At 40.3% G+C, this 25436-nt stretch overlaps 1 protein-coding gene across 1 annotated transcript in view; it reads right to left on the bottom strand.

Moving 5' to 3' along the window:
• Positions 1-25436, bottom strand: part of LOC139748906 (death-associated protein kinase 1-like) — a 1274027-nt gene that overhangs the window by 476505 nt on the left and 772086 nt on the right. The window contains exon 19 of the mRNA XM_071662270.1: positions 4295-4432. Coding sequence (XP_071518371.1) covers positions 4295-4432 — 138 coding nt within the window. The remainder of the gene's footprint in view (positions 1-4294; positions 4433-25436) is intronic.

The following is a 25436-nucleotide window of genomic DNA, read 5'->3' as shown; positions in this document are numbered from 1 at the left end:
ACATCCTTTGTTCTCACCGTTTTCCATTATCATTATTATTTATTTTGCTTTGTCGCTGTCTCCCGCGTTAGCGAGGTAGCGCAAGGAAACACACGAAACATGGTCAGACCCACCCACATACACATGTATATACATACACGTCCACACATGCAAATATACATACCTATACATCTCAATGTACACATATATATACACACACAGACATATACATATATACACATGTACATAATTCATACTGTCTGCCTTTATTTGTTCCCATCGCCACCTCGCCACACATGGAATAACAACCCCCTCCCCCCTCATGTGTGCGAGGTAGCGCTAGGAAAGACACCAAAAGCCACATTCGTTCACACTCAGTCTCTAGGTGTCATGTAATAATGCACCGAAACCACAGCTCCCTTTCCACATCCAGGCCCCACACACTTTCCATGTTTTACCCCAGACGCTTCACATGCCCTGGTTCAGTCCACTGACAGCACGTCGACCCCGGTATACCACATCGTTCCAATTCACTCTATTCCTTGCACGCCTTTCACCCTCCTGCATGTTCAGGCCCCAATCACTCAAAATCTTTTTCACTCCATCTTTCCACCTCCAATTTGGTCTCCCACTTCTCCTCGTTCCCTCCACCTCTGACACACATATCCTCATGGTCAATCTTTCCCCACTCATTCTCTCCATGTGACCAAACCATTTCAAAACACCTTCTTCTGCTCTCTCAACCACACTCTTTTTTATTTCCACACATCTCTCTCACCCTTACATTACTTACTCGATCAAACCACCTCACACCACACATTGTCCTCAAACATCTCATTTCCAGCACATCCACCCTCCTGCGCACAACTCTATCCATAGCCCACGCCTCGCAACCATATAACATTGTTGGAACCACTCTTCCTTCAAACATACCCATTTTTGCTTTCCGAGATAATGTTCTCGACTTCCACACATTCTTCAAGGCTCCCAGGATTTTCGCCCCCTCCCCCACCCTATGATTCACTTTCGCTTCCATGGTTCCATCCGCTGCCAGATCCACTCCCAGATATCTAAAACACTTTACTTCCTCCAGTTTTTCTCCATTCAAACTTACCTCCCAATTGACTTGACCCTCAACCCAACTGTACCTAATAACCTTGCTCTTATTCACATTTACTCTTAAGTTTCTTCTTTCACACACTTTACCAAACTCAGTCACCAGCTTCTGCAGTTTCTTACATGAATCAGCCACCAGCACTGTATCATCAGCAAACAACAACTGACTCACTTCCCAAGCTCTCTCATCCACAACAGACTGCATACTTGCCCCTCTTTCCAAAACTCTTGCACTCACCTCCCTAACAACCCCATCCATAAACAAATTAAACAACCATGGAGACATCACACACCCCTGCCGCAAACCTACATTCACTGAGAACCAATCACTTTCCTCTCTTCCTACACGTACACATGCCTTACATCCTCAATAAAAACTTTTCACTGCTTCTAACAACTTGCCTCCCACACCATATATTTATAAAACCTTCCACAGAGCATCTCTATCAACTCTATCATATGCCTTCTCCAGATCCATAAATGCTACATACAAATCCATTTGTTTTTCTAAGTATTTCTCACATACATTCTTCAAAGCAAACACCTGATCCACACATCCTCTACCACTTCTGAAACCACACTGGTCTTCCCCAATCTGATGCTCTGTACACGCCTTTACCCTCTCAATCAATACCCTCCCATATAATTTACCTGGAATACTCAACAAACTTATACCTCTGTAATTTGAGCACTCACTCTTATCCCCTTTGCCTTTGTACAATGGCACTATGCAAGCATTCCGCCAATCCTCAGGCACCTCACCATGGATCATACATACATTAAATAACCTTACCAACCAGTCAACAATACAGTCACCCCCTTTTTTAATAAATTCCACTGCAATACCATCCAAACCTGCTGCCTTGCCGGCTTTTATCTTCCGCAAAGCTTTCACTACCTCTTCCCTGTTTACCAAATCATTTTCCCTAACCCTCTCACTTTGCACACCACCTAGACCAAAACACCCTATATCTGCCACTCTATCATCAAACACATTCAACAAACCTTCAAAAGACTCACTCCATCTCCTTCTCACATCACCACTACTTGTTATCACCTCCCCATTAGCCCCCTTCACTGTTCCCTTGTCTTCCACACTTTATTTACCTCCTTCCAAAACATCTTTTTATTATCCCTGAGGACTGGAAGAATGCAAGTGTAGTGCCACGGTATACAGCTTAAAGGAATAAAGGTGAGTGTTCCAACTGCTGAGGTATAAATTTAAAGAGTGTATCTGATAAGTGGTACGGGAGGGTAGCAACTGAAAAGGTGAAGGTATGCACAAAACATGAGACTGAGGAGGAACAGTGTGGATTCAGAAGTGGAAGAGGATGTTTGAATCACATGTTTCCTTAGAAGAATGCATGTGAGAAATACTTAAGAGGAATGAATGGATTTTGAGAAATACTTTGAGGAACGGATGGATTTGTATGTGGTATTTATGGACCTGGAGAATTCATATAATAGGGTTGATAAAGATGCCTTATGGAAGATCCTAAGAATATATGGTGTAGGAGGAAAGCTGCTAGAAGCAGAGAAGTCCTTATCAATGGTGTAAGGAACGTGAATGAGTAGGAAGAGAGGAGAGTGAATGGCTCCAAGTGAAGGTTAGTCTGTGAGGGGTTGCGAGATGTTACCATGGTTGTGAGATTAGTTTATGGAGGTAAATACAAAAGCCTTTGAGAGAGGAGCAAATATGCAACCTACAGAGGATGACAGGGCCAGGAAAAAGAAGCAATTGTTGTTTGCTGATGATACAGCACTAGTAGCTGATTTGAGTAAGAAACTGCAGAAACTGGTGACTGAGTTTAGAAGGGTTTGTGAAAGGAGAAGTTGAGAGTAAATGTATATAAAAGCAAGATTATTAGGTTTAACAGAGTTGAGGGACAAGTCAGCTGGGGTAAGTTTTTGAATGAAGAAAAACTGGAGGAAGTGAAGTGTTTTAGACTTGGATTGGATATGGCAGAGGATGGCACCATGAAAGTAAAAGTGACTCACAAGGTGGGGAGGGGATGAAAGTTATGGAAACATAGAAGAATGAGTGGAGAGAGAGATCATTATATGGGAGGGCAAAACTGGGTATGTATGAAGGTATAGTAGTACAAATATTATCATGTGGATGCGAGGCATGGGCTACAGAGAAGACTGTGCAGATGAGGGAAAGTGTGTTGGAAAAGATATGTTTGAGGACAATATGTAGTGTTAGTTGGTTTGATCAAGTAAGCAACGAAAAGATAAGAGAGAGATGTGGTAAAAAAAAAGAGTTTGATTGAGAGAGCTGAAGATGGTGTGCTTAAATGGTGGGAATGAATAAGGAAAGTTTAACAAAGAGGATATATGTGTCAGAAGTGTAGGGAACAAGAAGAGCAGGGAGACCAAATTGGAGATGGAAAGATGAAGTAAAAAAATACTTTGAGTGATTTGGGCTTGAGCATCCAGGAGGGCGAATGGTGTGCATGGCACAGAGTAAATTGGAATGATGTGGTATACAGGGGTTGACAAGATGTCAGTGGACTGAACCAAGGCATGTGAAGCATCCGCAGTAAACCATGAAAAGGTCTGTGGGGCCTGGCAGTAGATAGGGAGGTGTGGTTTTGGTGCATTACACAAGACAACTAGAAAATGGATGTATGCAGATGCAGTCCTTCTCTGTTTGTTTTTGACACTACCTCAATAATGTTGGAAAAAGTGATCAAGTATGAAGAAAAAGATAAATAGACACATAAAAATTATATATATATATATATATATATATATATATATATAATAACAACAGGAACAAAATGTTACATGTTTTTCCTTGCTTGAGGTCACCCCATGATTTGATAAGATTGTATCATCATTAGTTAATAAATCTCATCAAAAAGCATCTCAATTGACAGGCATCCATCCTCTCCCTGCTACTGTGTGTAGCACAGCTTTGGAGATGCATGAACTCCTAGAAAAATGTGTCTTGGGGAAACACCCAGGCAATTCCAAAGAGGGGTACTGTGTGACCAAATAAAATTAGAGGAATATTGAAATTCTGGGTGGATGCACTTTCAGTACTTGCAGATTATCTCATCTCCGAGGTGAAGAGCAATTGCCCATACCACCAGGAGTAATTCCCTTAATACATACATACTGTACATCAACCATATACTACCTTTACCCAAGTCTCAAGCACACCCTCAACTTATCAAGTACAACACCAACTAACCTGAGTAACTTTAGCCTTGCAGTCTGCCAGATACTGCTTGAGGGCACGAGAGGCTGTAGAGCCTGGGGCTGTAGCATCCATCACAAAGACTGCATCATGGACCTCAAACACATCACCAAAAAGATCTAAAAGTTTCTCCTGAGGAAGAGACAAAAGAAATGTTGCAAAACTGAATCAATTCACCTAATGTGTAATTACTTATTTGTAATCACCTATTTGTGTTTTAGATGATGGGAGTTCTACAATCATAGGGCCCCATGTTTCGAACTTTCTCTAATATCATACAACTTTTTAAATTCTGTACACGATCTGCATTCACTATATCACATCTCAGTTTATTCCATTCATCCACTACTCTGATACTATAATAATACTTCTTTACATTTTTTCTTTAATGTTTCCTTCTTAATTTTTGTACTTTCCAATTTTTCTTTACCATTTCTTACTTAATTTCAAGTTATTCTGAACCTGCACCTTTCAAAGTACAGGTTGAACCTCTTTAATCCAGCTACCTTGGTACCTAGCCATTGGTGGACCACAAAAAATGCCAGAAAACAGAAAATGACCCTTAAGGGAACTACCTATGCAAACATATGCCCAACCCCTAGTCTTGCCAGCTCATTCCACATACATATTGCTGTGTTATCAAAGGTAGAACAAAGCTTAAAACAGGAAATAATACAACCATCAATTCTCCCAAACAAGATTTTTATTGTTACATCAGATTACATCAGAAGTACCCCCAGATGGAGACTCCTCAACATCTTGGGCAAGGGTTTTCCATGGCATATGATGCCAATACAGGGCAGATTCGTCAGCATTGTACACTTGTTCTGAGGCTAAATTTTTCGCTGCCATTAGCTGTGAAAATTCGTCCACAAACTTTGTTGCAGCTCTGTGATGAGTAATTAATGTAGTGAACGACAATATGTTGGTAGTCGGCTTTGGTCAACCCTTGTTCCTATTGTTGCTGTACGTTATCTAGGCTGCCAGCCCAAACTGCATCAGTCCCAACCAGGCACCCAGCTCGTACACTCTCTTTCTCACTCTATACATATTGCTGTTGGTTGTTTAATATAGAATTAGAGTATTGATTCTTTTAATATGGTCTTAAACTACAAGCTTCTGTGTCAGCACTGCACTTTTCACCGCACACACTATGTACTGAAATTCCATGTCTCCACTTAAACTTGCGAATATTCCCAGTCATAGTCTAGCTTTAGTTCTCTATGAAAAACTTTGGCCTGCTCGATAAGCACCTCCCCAGAAATGCTTAAACCACTTTATGAGTGCACTGTCTAATTCTGTACTCTCAGCACCTTTCAGTTTTCCAAGACTTTAAACTTTTCTGACTTTCATTTTAAGCAAAAAAATGAATATAAGAAATTAACAGGACTGTTAATTAGCATGGCTGCAGTGTAAATAGATTTTGGCACCTTAGCACTGCTAACAGTGCCACCTTGGTGGCAGATCCACAAACTAATGGCAGCAGATTTAAAATGTGCCAGACCATGGGAGTTGCCAGACCAAAGACTGCCGGATTGGAGACAAACCTGTACTTGTCACTGTTTACACCATCATGCTGGTTTAAAAAATCAAAGGCTGTATCAGATTAACCCTACTTTCTCTTTTAAGGTAGCCAAATTCAAGGCCTCTAGCCTTTTCCTGTAACTCAGCTCTCTTATTTCCAGTATCATCTTTGTTGCCCTTCTCTGAACCTCCTTTACTATCTATTAGTTCTTTGTGCTTTTGCATTTTCTAGTTTTGGCCTTCTGTAAGATGCAAACAGTTTCCTGAATATGTCCTTATCCATATAATTGAATGCTATTCTAATATCAACTAGAAGACATCTAGTACCTTCACTAGTCCCATTCTGTGGGATTCTAGCAACAGTTCAGGGATGATGTCAACTTCCAAGTCCCTCTCCCACACAGATTTCTGTAGCCTATTTTCTGCTAGATAATATTTGTACTGAGGCCTAATTACATCTACTCAAGTGGAATTTCATCAACCATATACTGTATCAGATCAATTTTGAAATTCTTGTAGGTCCCCTTGATGGGTGGCAGACTCTTCTTCATTTTTTAATAACCTGATGACTTTGACATCCACAAACATGCTTGAGTAGAGTCCAATCCTTCAGGCAAGTATTCAAATAGGATATACGAGGCATAATTGGAGGAGACAAGGGGAAAGGGGAGACCAAATTGGAGATGGAAGGATGGACTGAACAAGATAATGAGTGATCAAAGCCTGAACATATAAGAGGATGAAAGGACTGCACAGGATAGTGTGAAGTGTAGCAATGTGGTATGCAGGGGGTGACATGCTGTCAGTGGTCTACACCTGGGGATATGAAGTAGCTACAGGAAACCACAGAAAGGTCTATGGAGCATATAGGAGCTGTGGTCTCTGTACATTACACATGACAGCAAGAGAAGAATGAGACCAAATGAGGCCATTTCTCTGTTCCTGGTGATACCTCACTGAAGTGGGAAACAGTGAACAAGTATGAAAGAAAAGAAAATTTTAAAGCAGGCAGAGAAATTAAAAACTTAAACAAGAAAGATAGGAACAAGTTCCTCAACACACTAAAAATGCCAAATATCTACTGTTCTAAAGTTTGTTTAAAACTTAATCACAGTCTGGTTTGGACAAAAATACAGAAATAAATCAAGACCTATTAATCAGTCTTCCATCAGGAAGAGAAAAGACAAAAAAGAATAAATGTTTAAAGTTACAAGAAACTATTAAAAACCAAGACCAGAAGTTAACACAGCTTTTAGAGGAGTTAAAAAACTGATAAAACAATGAAAGGGGCATGAAGGTTGTCATGAGATAACAGAACTTTAGGATCTGATATATATTATCAGTGAATCTTTCTTTTTCTTTTCTTTCAAACTGTTCGCCACTTCCCGTGTTAGCGAGGTAGCATTAAGAACAGAGGACTGGGCCTTTGAGGGAGTATCCTCTCCTGGCCCCCTTCTCTGTTCCTTCTTTTGGAAAATGGAAAAAAAACAAGAGGGGAGGATTTCCAGGCCCCCGCTCCCTCCCTTTTTAGTTGCCTTCTACGACACGCAGGGAATACGTGGGAAGTATTCTTTCTCCCCTATCCCCAGGGATAATTATCAGTGAATATAAATAAAAATTCTGCTTAGTGGATGAGATTCAAGAAGTACATGATTAACAAAAAATAAGGTGAATTCATTAAAAAGCTGTTCAATTTTAGGAAAGTACTAAAACATACAAAATCTTTTTTCAATAGTGGGTGAAAGGTGCAGAAGAAGCAATTTCAACAGCTATTCAATTACAATAAAATACTACAATACATATACAATCTCCTGAGAATAGTGGGCAATGAGATGCAGCAACTGAGGCAGATAATCAACAAACACAGATCATAAAGATTGATGTGGAGGAACACAGGTCTGGAGTGATACAGAGTTTGACAGGAGATTAAGCTAAACTGAAGAAAATTAATAAAATGCAATTTTAGAGAAGGAGCAATCAAGGATCTCTACAGCGTAAATTGATGAAAGGTTTACATAACAAGAGCATCCAGGAGCTATGCTTGTTAGTTAAAAGAGAGATTTTAAAGACAGAGAGACAGAGGTAGACAATTACACATTGAGGGATTTACTACCTGAAAAGTTGGTTGGTACCAAAATAAAAAATAGTAATGCAGAAGATCAGGAGATCAAAAGATGTAAATCACTGATTAATTTTGGCCTGAAAGAAGATCACACACCATTAAAGGAATATGAATGAGAAAAATAAGCATCTATTATAAAGATTACTGGAAGCTACACAAATGCCAAATGCAACTTAGGTGATAAAAAGGGACAGTTGGTGGTTATAATCATCACATAATGGGGAAACCAGTTATGGTTATATTTGACTTTAGAGTCCTGTAACCAAAAGGTATCTATGAAAGTTAAGAAGCTTAAAAATAAGGTGGAATTAAAGTGGGCATTATTCAAACAGGGTAAATCAAAGGAAAAGAGGGTGTGAAACAAAGAATACAGCCAGACAACATAAAACAGGAAACTAAATGAGGTCGTAGGATAGAGAAGCCCTGTTAAAACTACAAAAATGGCTTGACAGTCTGGAGAAAATAATGTCAGACTGGCAGTAATAATTTCAAATACTAATGGATTAATAGTCGAAGGTAAAGAGCTGGAATTAAAGATCATATAAGGAAGGAAACAAAAGGTAAAGGATATGGAGGATCTGCCTTCTCACTAAAAGAATGCCTTAACTTTCAGGAAATAATGGAAGATGGCCCCTTCACACAATACATAATGGGAAGAATAACGGTGGGCAAGAAGTACATGGTGGTGTTCATATATAATCCTCCAAAGAACTGGAACACTCCACAATAAACATACAGTAATAATGAAATAATAATGGTAAAGTAATGATAATGGGATTTCAATCATAAAGAAAGACTAGGGGGCTCTGGTTTCTCTTTTTTTTTTTTTTTTTACTTTGTCGCTGTCTCCCGCGTTTGCGAGGTAGCGCAAGGAAACAGACGAAAGAAATGGCCCAACCCCCCCCCATACACATGTATATACATACGTCCACACACGCAAATATACATACCTACACAGCTTTCCATGGTTTACCCCAGACACTTCACATGCCTTGATTCAATCCACTGACAGCACGTCAACCCCGGTATACCACATCGCTCCAATTCACTCTATTCCTTGCCCTCCTTTCACCCTCCTGCATGTTCAGGCCCCGATCACACAAAATCTTTTTCACTCCATCTTTCCACCTCCAATTTGGTCTCCCTCTTCTCCTTGCTCCCTCCACCTCCGACACATATATCCTCTTGGTCAATCTTTCCTCACTCATCCTCTCCATGTGCCCAAACCACTTCAAAACACCCTCTTCTGCTCTCTCAACCACGCTCTTTTTATTTCCACACATCTCTCTTACCCTTACGTTACTCACTCAATCAAACCACCTCACACCACACATTGTCCTCAAACATCTCATTTCCAGCACATCCATCCTCCTGCGCACAACTCTATCCAAAGCCCACGCCTCGCAACCATACAACATTGTTGGAACCACTATTCCTTCAAACATACCCATTTTTGCTTTCCGAGATAATGTTCTCAACTTCCACACATTCTTCAAGGCCCCCAGAATTTTCACCCCCTCCCCCACCCTATGATCCACTTCCGCTTCCATGGTTCCATCCGCTGCCAGATCCACTCCCAGATATCTAAAACACTTCACTTCCTCCAGTTTTTCTCCATTCAAACTCACCTCCCAATTGACTTGACCCTCAACCCTACTGTACCTAATAACCTTGCTCTTATTCACATTTACTCTTAACTTTCTTCTTCCACACACTTTACCAACCTCAGTCACCAGCTTCTGCAGTTTCTCACATGAATCAGCCACCAGCGCTGTATCATCAGCGAACAACAACTGACTCACTTCCCAAGCTCTCTCATCCCCAACAGACTTCATACTTGCCCCTCTTTCCAAAGACATAAGCATTTAGGGTATAACAAGAAAATTTCCTATACATGTCAGTGAGTGAACAAGGATAAGAGGGACTGTTACACCATCATTGCTAGACCTTATCATCACACATCCAAGCATGGAAATCAAAAATACTATATATGATTCAAATGGAAAAGTGATAATATAATGTTCATATTTGACATGTGGTAAATAAGGACATTAAAAGAGCAAAAGTGGGACATGATATAAAGAGGAGAAATAATGCTGAAAACTAACTGAAATATTTAGTGTTGTATACTGTCAGGGTAATTCCAATCAAACACTAAATAGTCTAAAAAAAAAAAAACAAAGATTGCTCCACTTTGGGAAAACTACAGGTAGCTACAGCAGTCGCTTATGCAGTTGTGTTCTGTAAACAGAACCCAGTTGGGCCATAGAGAAAAGCATTCATTCCCTGTAAAATTATGGCAGCCTTGAAACTACTAGCATGTACAAATAATGTGTTTATCGGTATTTGTACCTTATTCATTATCAAGAAAATTGCTAATTCCTTGCTGTATCAAAAATTTAAAAATGACTCAAATACAGCAAGCAGAAAATACACATCCTTGAAATTATGTACAACTACAGTAAAATAACTTGCTCTGTTTCATTTTCAAAGTATTGCATACAATATTGTACTCCTTAGTATTAGTCATAATCTACAAATCTAATCTCATAGGCTTATCTATGACTCTTCCAGACCTTGTATTAACTTTCACTAGGCTTCCTGATGGAATCATACAGGCTGAACTTCCTTCAGGTCTCTCCCTGCATATATCAGACTCCCTTTGGCTTGCAAAACTGATGTTACACTCTTTGATTTTCAAATGTTCTATCAGATTCCTGAATCACAACTACCCCAGAGCTTATTTGTCCTATAACCTGCTGTGTATCACTCATACCATTCTCACCCCACTCCTGTATGATTACCTCCCCCCACAGCTACGTCAACTTTACACTTCTAAATCTCATTCGACTAACATGTCTCTTGACAACTTATCACACAGTTCTGTCTTATATGACAGGTTTCCAGTTACTTCTACTACACTACTGTTCCTTGTACCAAATGAGCTCCCCTTCCACTATAATTCTCCACAAACACTTCATAATTTACCATAAATTCCCTCAAGGTCTGCCTTTATCATGGTATTTCTTTTGTTCTTCTTGTATCTTTTTTACCCTTTTTTTTTTAAGTTTGGTCTCAGTAGGTCAAGGGTCCCTGTAGGTTTCTGCCCATTGGCATATTTACAGGGGTACTACCAGTTCCAGACTGCGGTGAACATCTATATCTGAATAAGAACCTAGACAACCTTGTTTTGATGCCTGCTTTTTTAATTCTTTTTTAGTCCATTTTTAAATGATTGAACAGTTCTCTCAGTCAATCCATAAGAGCTCAGGAGAAAAGGAGCACAAGTAACCTGGTCAATCCCATTTTTATGCATAAATTAGCCAAACTCATTACAGGTAAACTAGCTTCCACTATCACTAACATAAAGGGCAACCCAAGAGTGGTGAAAATATAACTTAACTCAGCAATGGTTGCAGGTGCTGATTTAATATTCATAATTTTTACCTCAAACCATTTTAAATAGGCATCAATAAGGACCAAATACATTTGCCCCAAAACTGTCCTGCAAAATCAACATGTGCTCTCTCCCATGGCTTATCAGGGTACGGCCATACACAGGGCAACCCAAGAGTGGTGAAAATATAACTTAACTCAGCTATGGTTGCAGGTGCTGATTTAATATTCATAATTTTTACCTCAAACCATTTTAAATAGGCATCAATAAGGACCAAATACATTTGCCCCAAAACTGTCCTGCAAAATCGACATGTGCTCTCTCCCATGGCTTATCAGGGTATGGCCATACACATGAAGGGGTTAATTTCTTTTCACTTAACAAATCTCACAAGTTTCTACCATTTGTTCAATATCCCTACTTAAATTAGGCTACTCTACATATGATCTAACAGTCCCCTTCATTGTGAAGATACCTGGATGAGCCTTAATACAATTTGCTGTCATGCAGGAGGAACCACTACCTTGTTCCCCCAATTTATGCAACCTTCATCTGTACTAGGTTCATCTCTATGCACAAAGAAGGACTTTAACTTTGGAACCTGAGCAGCTTTTAACCATCCCTTCATGATATAAGACAAAACATTAGCATATACTGGGTCATGCACTGTCCATCTCCTGGTGTGCTTAAACTGCAACCAGTGAATCTTCAATATGCTCTACCAACATGGCAGCTGTGGGGAGTGGAACTGATGCTGGATTCACTGCTAATGGTAACCTATGCCATAGGTCAGCATTTACACTGTCACAACTATTTCCAAACTTATTATGGTAATCATGAGCAGCAAGTGAGATGGCTCAATGTTATATTCTTGCATTAGCCATACTGGGTCATACCTTGTGTTCATGTAAAAGTGAAACTATGGGCTTGTGGTCTATGACTAATATGAATGATCTTCCATATACATAGTTATGAAAATGACACATCCCAAACACTATTGCCAAAGTCTCCCTGCATAATTTTTCTCAGGATCAAGCAATGTACATGAAGCGCTATAAGTTGTTCTGATCCATTTTCATTTTTGTGTGCAAGCACTGCCCCTACACCATCAGGTAATGCATCACATGACAAAACAAGAGGCCCATCTGGATCATAATGTACCAAAACCTCATTAGACAATAACATCTGTTTTGTTTTCTTGAATGCAGCTCCTTGTGGTTTCTACCACTGCCATTGCAACCCATTCCTTAATAACATACACAATGGTGCAAGCAATGAAGAGAGGTTCCTGAGAAATTATCCATAAAAATCTACACTTCCAAGAATGATCACAACATTTGCACATCTGTTGGCTTGGGTGCATCCATAATTGCTTTTACTTAACTTTCTAATAGATGAAAGCCCTGTGTATCAATTTTGTGTCCCTAATAATTCACAGTGTTTTGGAAAACTCAAACTTGTCAAAATGCAATTTCAAATCTTTTTCATTTAATCTCTCTACCACCTTGGTTAAGTTTGCTCTATGTTCTGCTTCAGTGCTTCCAGTGATCAAAATATCATCTCATTATACAACAGTGCATGGAATATCTCTCAGTAAACTGTACACTTCTCTTTGAAATAACCCAGGTGCACTCTTGATCCCACTGAGTAATGTTATACCTGAGCAACCTTATCGCTGCGTTTATCACAATATACTTCTTTGACTCCTCATCCAATAACACCTATTGATAAGCACTAAAGTCAGATTTGAAAATGGCTTACCTCCAACCAAACTGGCCAATAATACATATATCTTTAGAACTAGGAGAGTGTCCTCAGCCATCGGGTTTATTTTCATTTTAAAGACTTCACAAATTTAAACTTGTGAGGGTGCTTGGACACAACCCCTGTTGGAGTGGCCCATTCTGAGCTTTCCACTGGTTTGAGTGTTCCATTTGCCACTAGCCTATCCAATTCTAGGTCTGTGAACTCTGTCAAAGCAAAAGGAAGTGGGCGAGCTTTCAAAAATTTCGACTTTAACATCCACATAAATTTTGGCCTTCCCTCCAGGTACGTGCCCAAAGGTTCCTTAAATATACCAGAACACTTCATTTTTAAGAAGTGTTAAGTCCTTCATAAACTTTTCATTACTATCCAACTGTTTCTGTACATTAAGCACTGAATTCTTCTAATCAGTCTGGAGTGTTTGTAACCAGTTCATATCAAACAAATTTTATCCATCACCTTCTGCTACTACTAATGTCAACTCATATACTAGACCATGGTGTGTGGTATGAGCTTTCATAATCTTTCTCCTCTGTATGACTTCAATATCACATCATCTGTTAGTTTCTCTTCTGTTATATGGGAAACCTGTCACACAGGCTCTCATAAACATGTTCATCAATTATGGGAAAACTTGTACCAGTATGTCTCTAAATCTACCTTTTGCACTTCAACATTTAATCTACACATAAATGGTTGAACACTTCCCAGTTGTACCTCACTCTCTAACTCTTGTTTCCCCTACTATAATACAGTGCAGAACTGAATTTGAAATGGTCCTTTATATCTTTCTCAACACCATTACTATAAATGGTTGAACACTTCCCAGTTGTACCTCACTCTCTAACTCTTGTTTCCCCTACTATAATAGAGTGCAGAACTGAATTTGAAATGGTCCTTTATATCTTTCTCAACACCATTACTATTTTCTAATCCTTCTTCCTGGTTTTCTCAGTTTTCTGTTTGATACATTTTACTTCCTCTTGGCAGTCCTTCTCCCCCTCTTGGTGCTGTTCTCCTTCCTCTTGGTGAATGCATTCCCATGGGTGTGTTATTTGAAGAAGACATGAAACTGCTAATAAGGAATAACCATTCATCCGTTTTTTCTCTTGGTCCAGTCCTTTTGCTGAGACTGCTGACATTTATGGGAGAAATGGCCTGCCTGTTGACAGTTGTAGTATCTCGTCTGTGGCTCAACTTCACTGCATCTCCAACACAGTGTGCCTTGTGTCACTGCATGCAGGGATGATGTCTCATGTGTGATATGTCCTTCTGTGTTGCCTCTATTGCCACTGCCAAATTGTTGATTTTCCTGCACAACAGAGTCTCACCAGTCTTGGGCTATAATGCTAGTAGTTTTGCTTGAATCAGTTCATCGTTGATACCTACAATCAACTGGTCACACAATATTTGATCTTGCTGGTCTGTCATCAAAGATCTGAAATTGTAGTGCTCCATTAGTTCTTTCATGGCAGTCATATACTGAGCAACACTCTCTCCTGGCTGCCTGATTCTTTTATGGAATTGTAATCTTGTCACTGTGTATAACAGTTTTGGCTCACAATGTTTTGATAACACTTCACGGAATCCTTCAAAGTTAATTCTCCAGGATGTTTAGGCTTGCACTAATTTCTCAGAACCTTATATATCTTAGGTCCTACCATTGCTATCAACACATTTTTTCTTGACTGCATCATTAATATCATTAACCAAAAAAATGTTCGTAAGTAGTAGTTGGTGGGCAGCCAACGACCAGGGAGGTATATTACCAGTATTAACCACTTAGTGAGCCACTACTCTAGTGGTTGTCAAGTTGTACACCTCTGACCTAGGTAGCTGTATTTGCTTTCTGCCTCTTAAACATGTGGATTACTGGCATTCTGTCCACAAACAAAACAATCCCTCCTTGTCATCTGTAACACTTGACAACACTTAACTCATGCAGCTCATTCTTTGTAACTAGCCCTGCTTTTTGGCAAAATGGTAAGAGCAGAAGATAGAAGTATTAGGTAGGAACATTTAGGTAGGAGCATTAAGTAGAAACATTAGGTAGAAATTAGAGGATGTGTGGATCAGGTGTTTGCTTTGAAGAATGTATGTGAGAAATACTTAGAAAAGCAAATGGATTTGTATGTAGCTTTTATGGATCTGGAGAAGGCATATGACAGAATTGATAGAGATGCTCTGTGGAAGGTATTAAGAATATATGGTGTCAAAGGCAAGTTGTTAGAAGCAGTGAAAAGTTTTTATCGAGGATGTAAGGCATGTGTACGTGTAGGAAGAGAGGAAAGTGACTGGTTCTCAGTGAATGTAAGTTTGCAGCAGGGGTTTGTGATGTCTCCATGGTTGATTAATTTGTTTATGGATGGGGTTGTTAGGGAGGTGAATGCAAGAGTTTTGGAAAGAGGGGCAAGTATGCAGTCTGTTGTGGATTAGAGAGCTTGGGAAGTGAGTCAGTTGTAGTTTGCTGATAATACAGTGCTGGTGGCTGATTCGTGTGAGAAACTGCAGAAGCTGGTGACTGAGTTTGGTAAAGTGTGTGAAAGGAGAAAGCTGAGAGTAAATGTGAATAAGAGCAAGGTTATCCCTGGGGATAGGGGAGAAAGAATACTTCCCACGTATTCCCTGCGTGTCGTAGAAGGCGACTAAAAGGGGAGGGAGCGGGGGGCTGGAAATCCTCCCCTCTCGTTTTTTTTTTAGTTTTCCAAAAGAAGGAACAGAGAATTGGGCCAGGTGAGGGTATTCCCTCAAGGCCCAGTCCTCTGTTCTTAACGCTACCTCGCTAATGCGGGAAATGGCGAATAGTTTGAAAAAAAAAAAAAAAAAGAAAGAAAAAGGGTTGAGGGACAAGTCAATTGGGAGGTAAGTTTCAATAGAGAAAAACTGGAGGAAGTTAAGTGTTTTAGATATCTGGGAGTGGATTTGGCAGCGGATGGAACCATGGAAGCGGAAGTGAATCATAGGGTGGGGGAGGGGGCAAAAGTTCTGGGAGCGTTAAAGAATGTGTGGAAGTCGAGAACATTATCTCGGAAAGCAAAAATGGGTATGTTTGAAGGAACAGTGGTTCCAACAATGTTATATAGTTGCGAGGCGTGGGCTATAGATAGAGTTGTGCGCAGGAGGGTGGATGTGCTGGAAATGAGATGTTTGAGGACAATATGTGGTGTGAGGTGGTTTGATCGAGTAAGTAATAATAGGGTAAGAGAGATGTGTGGTAATAAAAAGAGTGTGGTTGAGAGAGCAGAAGAGGGTGTTTTGAAATGGTTTGGTCACATGGAGAGAATGAGTGAGTAAAGATTGACAAAGAGGATATATGTGTCAGAGGTGGAGGGAACGAGGAGAAGTGGGAGACCAAATTGGAGGTGGAAAGATGGAGTGAAAAAGATTTTGAGTGATCGGAGCCTGAACATGCAGGAGGGTAAAAAAGGTGTGCAAGGAATTGAGTGAACTGGAACGATGTGGTATATCAGGGTCGACATGCTGTCAATGGATTGAACCAGGGCATGTGAAGCGTCTGGGGTAAATATTGGAAAGTTCTGTGGGGCCTGGATGTGGAAAGGGAGCTGTGGTTTCGGTGCATCATTACATGACAGCTAGAGACTGAGTGTGAACGAATGTGGCCTTTGTTGTCTTTTCCTAGCGCTACCTCGCACACATGAGGGGGGAGGGGTTTTTTATTTCATGTGTGGCGGGGTGGCGATGGGAATGAATGAAGGCAGACAGTATGAATTATGTACATGTGTATATATGTATATGTCTGTGTGTGTATATATATGTATATGTTGGGATGTATAGGTATGTATAATTGCGTGTGTGGACGTGTATGTATATACATGTACATGTGGGTGGGTTGGGCCATTCTTTCGTCTGTTTCCTTGTTTGTACTACCTCGCTAACGCGGGAGACAGCGACAAAGCAAATAAATAAAAAAATAAAATAAAATTAGGTAGAAAAAGTAGGTGAGATAATTAGATAGAAGTAGTCATTAGAAACATTTGGTAGGAGCCTCAGCAAACACGGCACCAGACTTGCCCTCTCCCAGTGGCCTGTTAAGGGTGAGGTACTAAAGGCTAAGAAGCATTACTGGTGTTCTTTAGTTATGGAGACTGTTGTTATGGCCACCCATTTGAGGGAGTTCCAGTTGGAAGAGGCATCAGAGAAATTGATAGATAGGTAGACAGAAAAAATGTTGCATGCTTCTTGTACTCAGTTCAAGATTCAACGTCTGGATCAAATTCACTTATGTGACCAATTAAGAGACAAAAGTGTTACTGTTTGTAGAAAACCAACAGTAGAAATCACTGGACAATGCCAACTGGCAATCTTCATGGACACCCTTTTCTCCACTTTTCAATAACTTCAATAGGTTGTCCACAATATTTTCACCTGGTTTTATCCTTGTCGCCACTTAATGTAATATTCAGCGTAGTGTATTGGTCAGGGTAGTTCCAATCGAATATGTACTTAGTAGTCCAAAAATAATTGTTATGCAGTTGCATTTTGTAAACATATCCCAGTTGGGCTGTAAAGAAAAACATTCATTCCCTATGAAGTTATAATACTAAACAAACTTCAAAAAAATTCTAAGGTAACACACACCTAGAATAGAGTTCAGAAGCCAAGAACCTGATCATTTTGGTGAAAAGTGATGTGAAACTTATAGAAAAGAAGGAGGAACATGGGAACCTCTAGTCTTAAATACAGCATGAAGGGTATTAAAGAAGAAAAAATCTATAATAAAAGATATCAAAATGCAAAGGAGCTTTTAGTGGTGAAGATATAGATTGCACTCCAAAGTATAAGCAAGGAAAGGAGGAAAATGAATATTTGAAGAGAATATTTCAGGCAAAGGAAGAGAAAATCCAAACTACTGCAAAAATTTCTCAGGAACCAGTTAAAGACCAACTAATTAGACTGAAGGATTCAGAGGGAAGAATTATTCAAAATGATGTATGGATATTTTATTTATTTATTATTATACTTTGTCGCTGTCTCCCGCGTTTGCGAAGGTAGCGCAAGGAAACAGACGAAAGAAATGGCCCAACCCCCCCCCCATACACATGTATATACATACGTCCACACACGCAAATATACATACCTACACAGCTTTCCATGGTTTACCCCAGACGCTTCACATTCCTTGATTCAATCCACTGACAGCACGTCAACCCCGGTATACCACATCGCTCCAATTCACTCTATTCCTTGCCCTCCTTTCACCCTCCTGCATGTTCAGGCCCCGATCACACAAAATCTTTTTCACTCCATCTTTCCACCTCCAATTTGGTCTCCCTCTTCTCCTCGTTCCCTCCACCTCCGACACATATATCCTCTAGGTCAATCTTTCCTCACTCATTCTCTCCATGTGCCCAAACCACTTCAAAACACCCTCTTCTGCTCTCTCAACCACGCTCTTTTTATTTCCACACATCTCTCTTACCCTTACGTTACTCACTCGATCAAACCACCTCACACCACACATTGTCCTCAAACATCTCATTTCCAGCACATCCATCCTCCTGCGCACAACTCTATCCATAGCCCACGCCTCGCAATCATACAACATTGTTGGAACCACTATTCCTTCAAACATACCCATTTTTGCTTTCCGAGATAATGTTCTCGACTTCCACACATTCTTCAAGGCCCCCAGAATTTACAAGAAAATGATGCTATAGATCCATTAGCATATTCAAAGAGATGTTTCTAGAATACTAAATGGTCTTGACTCATACAATGCTCATGGTCATGAATTTTCACCATATGTGCTGTTCACTTGAGGAGGCAGAATGACAAAGGATTGGAAAATAGCAATCACCATAACTATCTAAAAGAAAGAAGACTTGGAATGGGAGCTAAATATGGTGTGGTCTCACTGTTGAGTATGGTTCTGGAAAAGATTGAAAGAAAATGTATTACTTTCTACAGAGGAGAAATGAATGAGTTGAGAGATGGCATAGTTTTAGGAAAAGGATGTTGTGTAACAAAACTTCTAGATTACTATTAGAGAGTGAGCTTTGTCTTAGACGAAAGGGAAGGCTGGGCAGACTGTTTGTACCTGGACTGCCAGAGAGGATTTTGCACAGTATCACATGAGAAGCTGTTTAAGAACCTGGACCACCAGCAGATATAAGATTGAAACTTCTTCATTGGACAAACAATTACCTCAGTGTAGGGGAACAAAGGACACATGTGAGATAAACCTTCTCCAAATAAAGTTCTATTCTGGGATCTTTCCTCTTCTTCAATTATGTAAATGACTTGCTTTAAGGGATGAACTCCTACCTGCATGTTTGCAGACAATGCACAGGTCATGAGGGAAGTGAAAAGTGAGGAGGATTGCATCATCTTACAGGGGAACCTAATAAGGCTCCAAACTCGGTTTGTTACATGGTTGATGAAATTCAACCCAACAAAATGCAATGTAATGAGGAAGGGACAGAGTGAAAGAAGGCCTAAACAAGATTATCTTGTTGGAAATAAGTTTTATGATTCTCTGTGTGGGAACTTTGGGGGGGTGGGGAATCAACTCTATCCCAAGTATGTCACCAGAGTCCCATACTAAGAAAATAGTTACAGAAACAAACTCTCTGCTGGCAAATAATAGAATAGCTTTCAAGTATATGGATAAGGAATATTTAGAAGGTTTTTTTATCCTGTATAAGGCCAAAACTAGAATATGATTCTTATGTTTGGTCACTACACTAAATGAAGCACAAAGAGATAACAGAGAAGGACAACAAAGATGGTACCTGAATTAGGAGAAATGAATTACAGGGTAACACTAGAAGCTTTAAATCTAACCACTTTGGAAGAGAGAAGAGCAAGGGGTAATCTGGATCAAAAATCATAGGTTTTGAGAACAGACTTATGATGTGGACAGTGCATAGTTCTTTTAGGGGCGTAGAAAAGAGAAACCAGAGCACATGAGATGAAATCAAGCAAGAAATTAGTTAAAAAGGATATCAAGAGGTATCTTCATACAGGTACACCAACAATTTTCCAGCACTCTTGGTTCCAAAGCCTTGTTGGATTAACCATTTTGCCGGACCAACCGAGGTCACATAATAATAATTCATCAACACACCTCTAACCCACTAATTATACGTCTCCCATGTGTCTAAAGCATACCATGGACTGCTAGAAATCTTAATCAAACAAATATTAAATGTTTGAACATGCTAAGATGGTAAGTCTGTCCTTAGATTGAATCCAGCGGCATATCTAGGGTATGGCAGGTAGGGCAGGTGCCCTGGGCAACACTTGAAGGGAGACGCCAGTGGCGTAATGGCGTCCTGGATCCAGACAATGATCAAGATCTTAAAGATTTAGATTTCTTGACCATGAAAACATATCTTTGGCATTTCGAATCACATTATTAGTTCAACAGTTATTCACAAAAATTGATATTTCCATAACAGTGTTCTGGATCCAGACAATGGTTCATATCACTCCTAAAATCTAATCAATTGATCCTTGGGTCATTCCTCACTTCCCTAAAAATTTCATCAAAAATTGTTCATAACTTTTGTTAAAAGTTGCTTGCAGACATAATCTTGGCAGAGGTAATGAAAATAAAAATATTAGTGTCGTATGTTTGGACAAGGGTGCAATTTCAGTGCTTGCCATAGGTGCTATTTCCCCTAGATACACCCCTGTTTGAATCCTGTGGGGTCTTCTTCATCTTCTGTTGTTAGTGTTTTCCCAGGTATGCATCACCAGAATAATGCAATTTCATCTGCATTATAAACCTACTCAGGCCTGAAGTGCTCGTCAACTATGGGTTTTGCAAATTTGTCCACATACTCAGCAGCTCCTTCGTGGTTTGCAGACCGCTTTTCTCCGCACACTTTATCCACGGAAATTCCATGACGCTTCTTGAATCTTTGAAGCCATCCTTCACTATAGTCATGCTCATGTTGTAATTTAAGTTCTTTATGGAACAACTTAGCCTGGTCCATTATCATGCTACCTGACAAGTCCATTCCATCACTCCAATGCTGTCAAAACCCTTCCATCATCACTTGATCGTGCTCAGTACTCTTACCATCTTTCATAGTTTTTCTAATCATCATTTGCTTCTTGGAATCACTGTCTGCATAGAATTTTAATATTTTCTCCCTTTGCCTCTTTATATCATAAACAGTTGATGTCACACAGCTTGCGCACCAAAACACCACAGTCCATTTTTTTTCAACAGTTCTACTTTATCCTGGATTGATATGGACTGGTGTTTACGTTTGACACCATGACTGATACTCCATATGTCTTAGAAGCCATAGCTAGGGTTGAATTTAAGCAAAATAAGCTTAAGAGAGATGTGTGGTAATAAAAAGAGTGTGGTTGAGAGACCGGTTGAGGGTGTTTTGAAATCAGAAAGCACAAAAACTACAGACACCAAGAGAGGCTCAGTCCTCTGTTCTTAACACTACCTTGTTAAGGTGGGAAATACAAGGAGGGGAGGGTTTCTAGCCCCCCCCCACTCCTGTCCCCTTTAGTCGCCTTCTGCGACACGCGAGGAATGCATGGGAAGTATTCTTTCTCCCCTACCCCCAGAGATGCAAGGGGAGTGGAGGAGGAATGGGATGTATTTAGAGAAGCAGTGATAGTTTGTCCAAAAGATGCTTGTGGTAAGAGAAGCGTGGGAGATGGGCAGATTAGAAAGGGTGGTGAGTGGTGGGATGAAGAAGTAAGATTATTAGTGAAAGAGAAGAGGGAGGCATTTGGAAGATTTTTGCAGGGAAATAATGCAAATGACTGGGAGATGTATAAAAGAAAGAGGCAGGAGGTCAAGAGAAAGGTGCAAGAGGCAAAAAAGAGAGCAGAAGAAAGTTGGGGTGAGAGAGTATCATTAAATTTTAGGGAGAATAAAAAGATGTTTTGGAAGGAGGTAAATAAAGTGCATAAGACAGGGAACAAATGGGAGCATCACTGAAGGGGGCTAATGGGGAGGTGATAACAAGTAATGGTGATGTGAGAAGGAAATGGAATGAGTATGTTGAAGGTTTGTTGAATGTGTTTGATGATAGAGTGGCAGATAAGGGGTGTTTTGGTCGAGGTGGTAGGCAAAGTGAGAGGGTTAGGGAGAATGATTTGGTAAACAGAGAAGAGGTAGCAAAAGCTTTGAGGAAGATGAAAGCTGGCAAGGCAGTGGGTTTAGATGGTAATGCAGTGGAATCTATTAAAAAAGGGTGTGACTGTATTGTTAACTGGTTGGTAAGGTTATTTAATGTATGTATGACTCATGGTGAGGTGCCTGAGGATTGGCGGAATGCTTGCATAGTGCCATTGTACAAGACAAAGGGGATAAGAGTGAGTGCTCAAATTACTCCTTTGTTCTCACTTTTTTCCATTCTGTACTCAGTCTCTCCTGGTACTTCCTCACACAAGTCTCCTTCCTACGCTCACTTACTCTGACCACTCTCTTCACCCCAACATTCTCTCTTCTTTTCTGAAAACCTCTACATATCTTCACCTTTGCCTCCACAAGATAATGATCAGACATCCCTCCAGTTGCACCTCTCAGCACATTAACATCCAAAAGTCTCTCTTTCACACACCTATCAATCAAAACGTAATCCAATAACACTCTCTAGCCATCTCTCCTACTTACATACGTATACTTATGTATATATCTGTTTTTAAACCAGGTGTTCCCAATCACCTGTCCTTTTCCAGCGCACAAATCTACAAGCTCTTCACCATTTCCATTTACAACACTGAACACCCCATGTGCACCAATTATTCCCTTAACTGCCACATTACTCACCTTTCCATTCAAATCACCCATCACTATAACCTGGTCTCATGCATCAAATCTACTAACACGCTCACTCAGCTGCTCCCAAAACACTGCCCAGGTGCACATGCACCAATAATCACCCATCTCTCTCCATCAACTTTCAGTTTTACTGATATCAATCTAGAATTTTTTTTCTTACACTATCACATACTCCCACCACTCCTGTTTCAGGAGTAGTGCTACTCCTTCCCTTGCTCTTGTCCTCTCACCAACCCCTGACTTTGCTCCCAAGACATTCCCAAACCACTCTTCCCCTTTACCCTTGAGCTTCGTTTCACTCAGAGCCAAAACCTCCAGGTTCCTTTCCTCAAACATACTACCTATCTCTCCTTTTTTCTTATCTTGGTTACATTCACACACATTTAGACACCCCAGTCTGAGCCTTCGAGGAGGATGAGCACTCCCCGCATGACTCCTTCTTCTGTTTCCCATTTTAGACAGTTATAATACAAGAAGGGGAGGGTTTCTAGCCATGGGCCCACTTCCATCCCCTTTAGTCGCCTCCTATAACACGTGAGGAATGCGTGGGAAGTATTCTTTCTCCCCTATCCCCAACAGACTGCATACTTGCCCCTCTGTCCAAAACTCTTGCAGTCACCTCCCTAACAACCCCATCCATAAACAAATTAAACAACCATTGAGACATCACACACCCCTACCGCAAACCTACATTCACTGAGAACCAATCACTTTCCTCTCTTCCTACTCCTACACATGCCTTACATCCTCGATAAAAACTTTTCACTTCTTCTAACAACTTACCTCCCACACCATATATTCTAAATACTTTCCACAGAGCATCTCTATCAACTCTATCATATGCCTTTACCAAACCCATAAATGCTACATACACATCCATTTGCTTTTCTAAGTATTTATCACATACATTCTTCAAAGCAAACACCTGATCCATATATCCTCTACCACTTCTGAAACCACATTGCTCTTCCCCAATCTGATGCTCTGTACATGCCTTCACCCTCTCAATCAATACACTCAACAAACTTATACCTCTGTAATTTGAGCACTCACTTTTACCCTCTTTTCCTTTGTACAATGGCACTATGCAAGCATTCCAGCAATCCTCAGGGACCTCACGATGAGTCATACATACATTAAATATCCTTACCAACCAGTCAACAATACAGTCACCCTCTTTTTTAATAAATTCCACTGCAATACCATCCAAACCTGCTGCCTTGCTGGCTTTCATCTTCCGCAAAGCTTTTACTACCTCTTCTCTGTTTACCAAATCATTCTCCCTCACCCTTTCACTTTGCACACCACCTCGACCAAAACATCCTATATCTTCCAATCTTATCATCAAACACTTTCAACAAACCTTCAAAATACTCACTCCATCTCCTTCTCACATCACCACTACTTGTTATCACCTCCCCATTAGCCCCCTTCACTGAGGTTCCCATTAATTCCCTTGTCTTACACACTTTATTTACCTCCTTCCAAACATCTTTTTATTCTCCCTAAAATTTAATGATACTCTCTCACCCCAACTCTCATTTGCCCTCTTTTTCACCTCTTGCACCTTTCTCTTGACCTCCTGCCTCTTTCTTTTATACATCTCCCACTCATTTGCATTATTTCCCTGCAAAAAATGTCCAAATGCCTCTCTCTTCTCTTTCACTAATAATCTAGTTACTTCTTCATCCCACCTCTCACTATCCTTTCTAATCTGCCCACCTCCCACACTTCTCATGCCACAATAATCTTTTGCACAAGCCATCACTGCTTCCCTAAATACATCTCATTCCTCCCCCACTCCCCTTACCTCCTTTGTTCTCACCTTTTTCCATTTTGAACTCAGGCTCTCCTGGTACTTCCTCACACAAGTCTCCTTCCCAAGCTCACTTACTCTCACCACTCTCTTTACCCCATTATTCTCTCTTCTTTTCTGAAAACCTCTACATATCTTCACCTTCGCCTCCACAAGATAAAGATCAGACATCCCTCCAGTTGCACCTCTCAGCACATTAACATCAAATAGTCTCTCTTTCGTGCACCTATTAATTACCACGTAATCCAATAATGCTCTCTGGCCATTTCTCCTACTAACATATGGTTTTTTTTTTTTTTTTTTTTTGCTTTGTTACTGTCTCCCGCGTTTGCGAGGTAGCGCAAGGAAACAGACGAAATAAATGGCCCAACCCACCCCCATACACATGTATATACATACGTCCACACACGCAAATATACATACCTACACAGCTTTCCATGGATTACCCCAGACGCTTCACATGCCTTGATTCAATCCACTGACAGCACGTCAACCCCGGTATACCACATCGCTCCAATTCACTCTATTCCTTGCCCTCCTTTCACCCTCCTGCATGTTCAGGCCCCAATCACACAAAATCTTTTTCACTCCATCTTTCCACCTCCAATTTGGTCTCCCTCTTCTCCTCGTTCCCTCCACCTTCGACACGTATATCCTGTTGGTCAATCTTTCCTCACTCATTCTCTCCATGTGACCAAACCATTTCAAAACACCCTCTTCTGCTCTCTCAAC

This window comes from Panulirus ornatus, chromosome 6 (genome assembly GCF_036320965.1).
Source record: "Panulirus ornatus isolate Po-2019 chromosome 6, ASM3632096v1, whole genome shotgun sequence".
NCBI classification, from domain to species: domain Eukaryota; kingdom Metazoa; phylum Arthropoda; class Malacostraca; order Decapoda; family Palinuridae; genus Panulirus; species Panulirus ornatus.
This window is presented reverse-complemented; position numbering and strand designations above follow the sequence as displayed.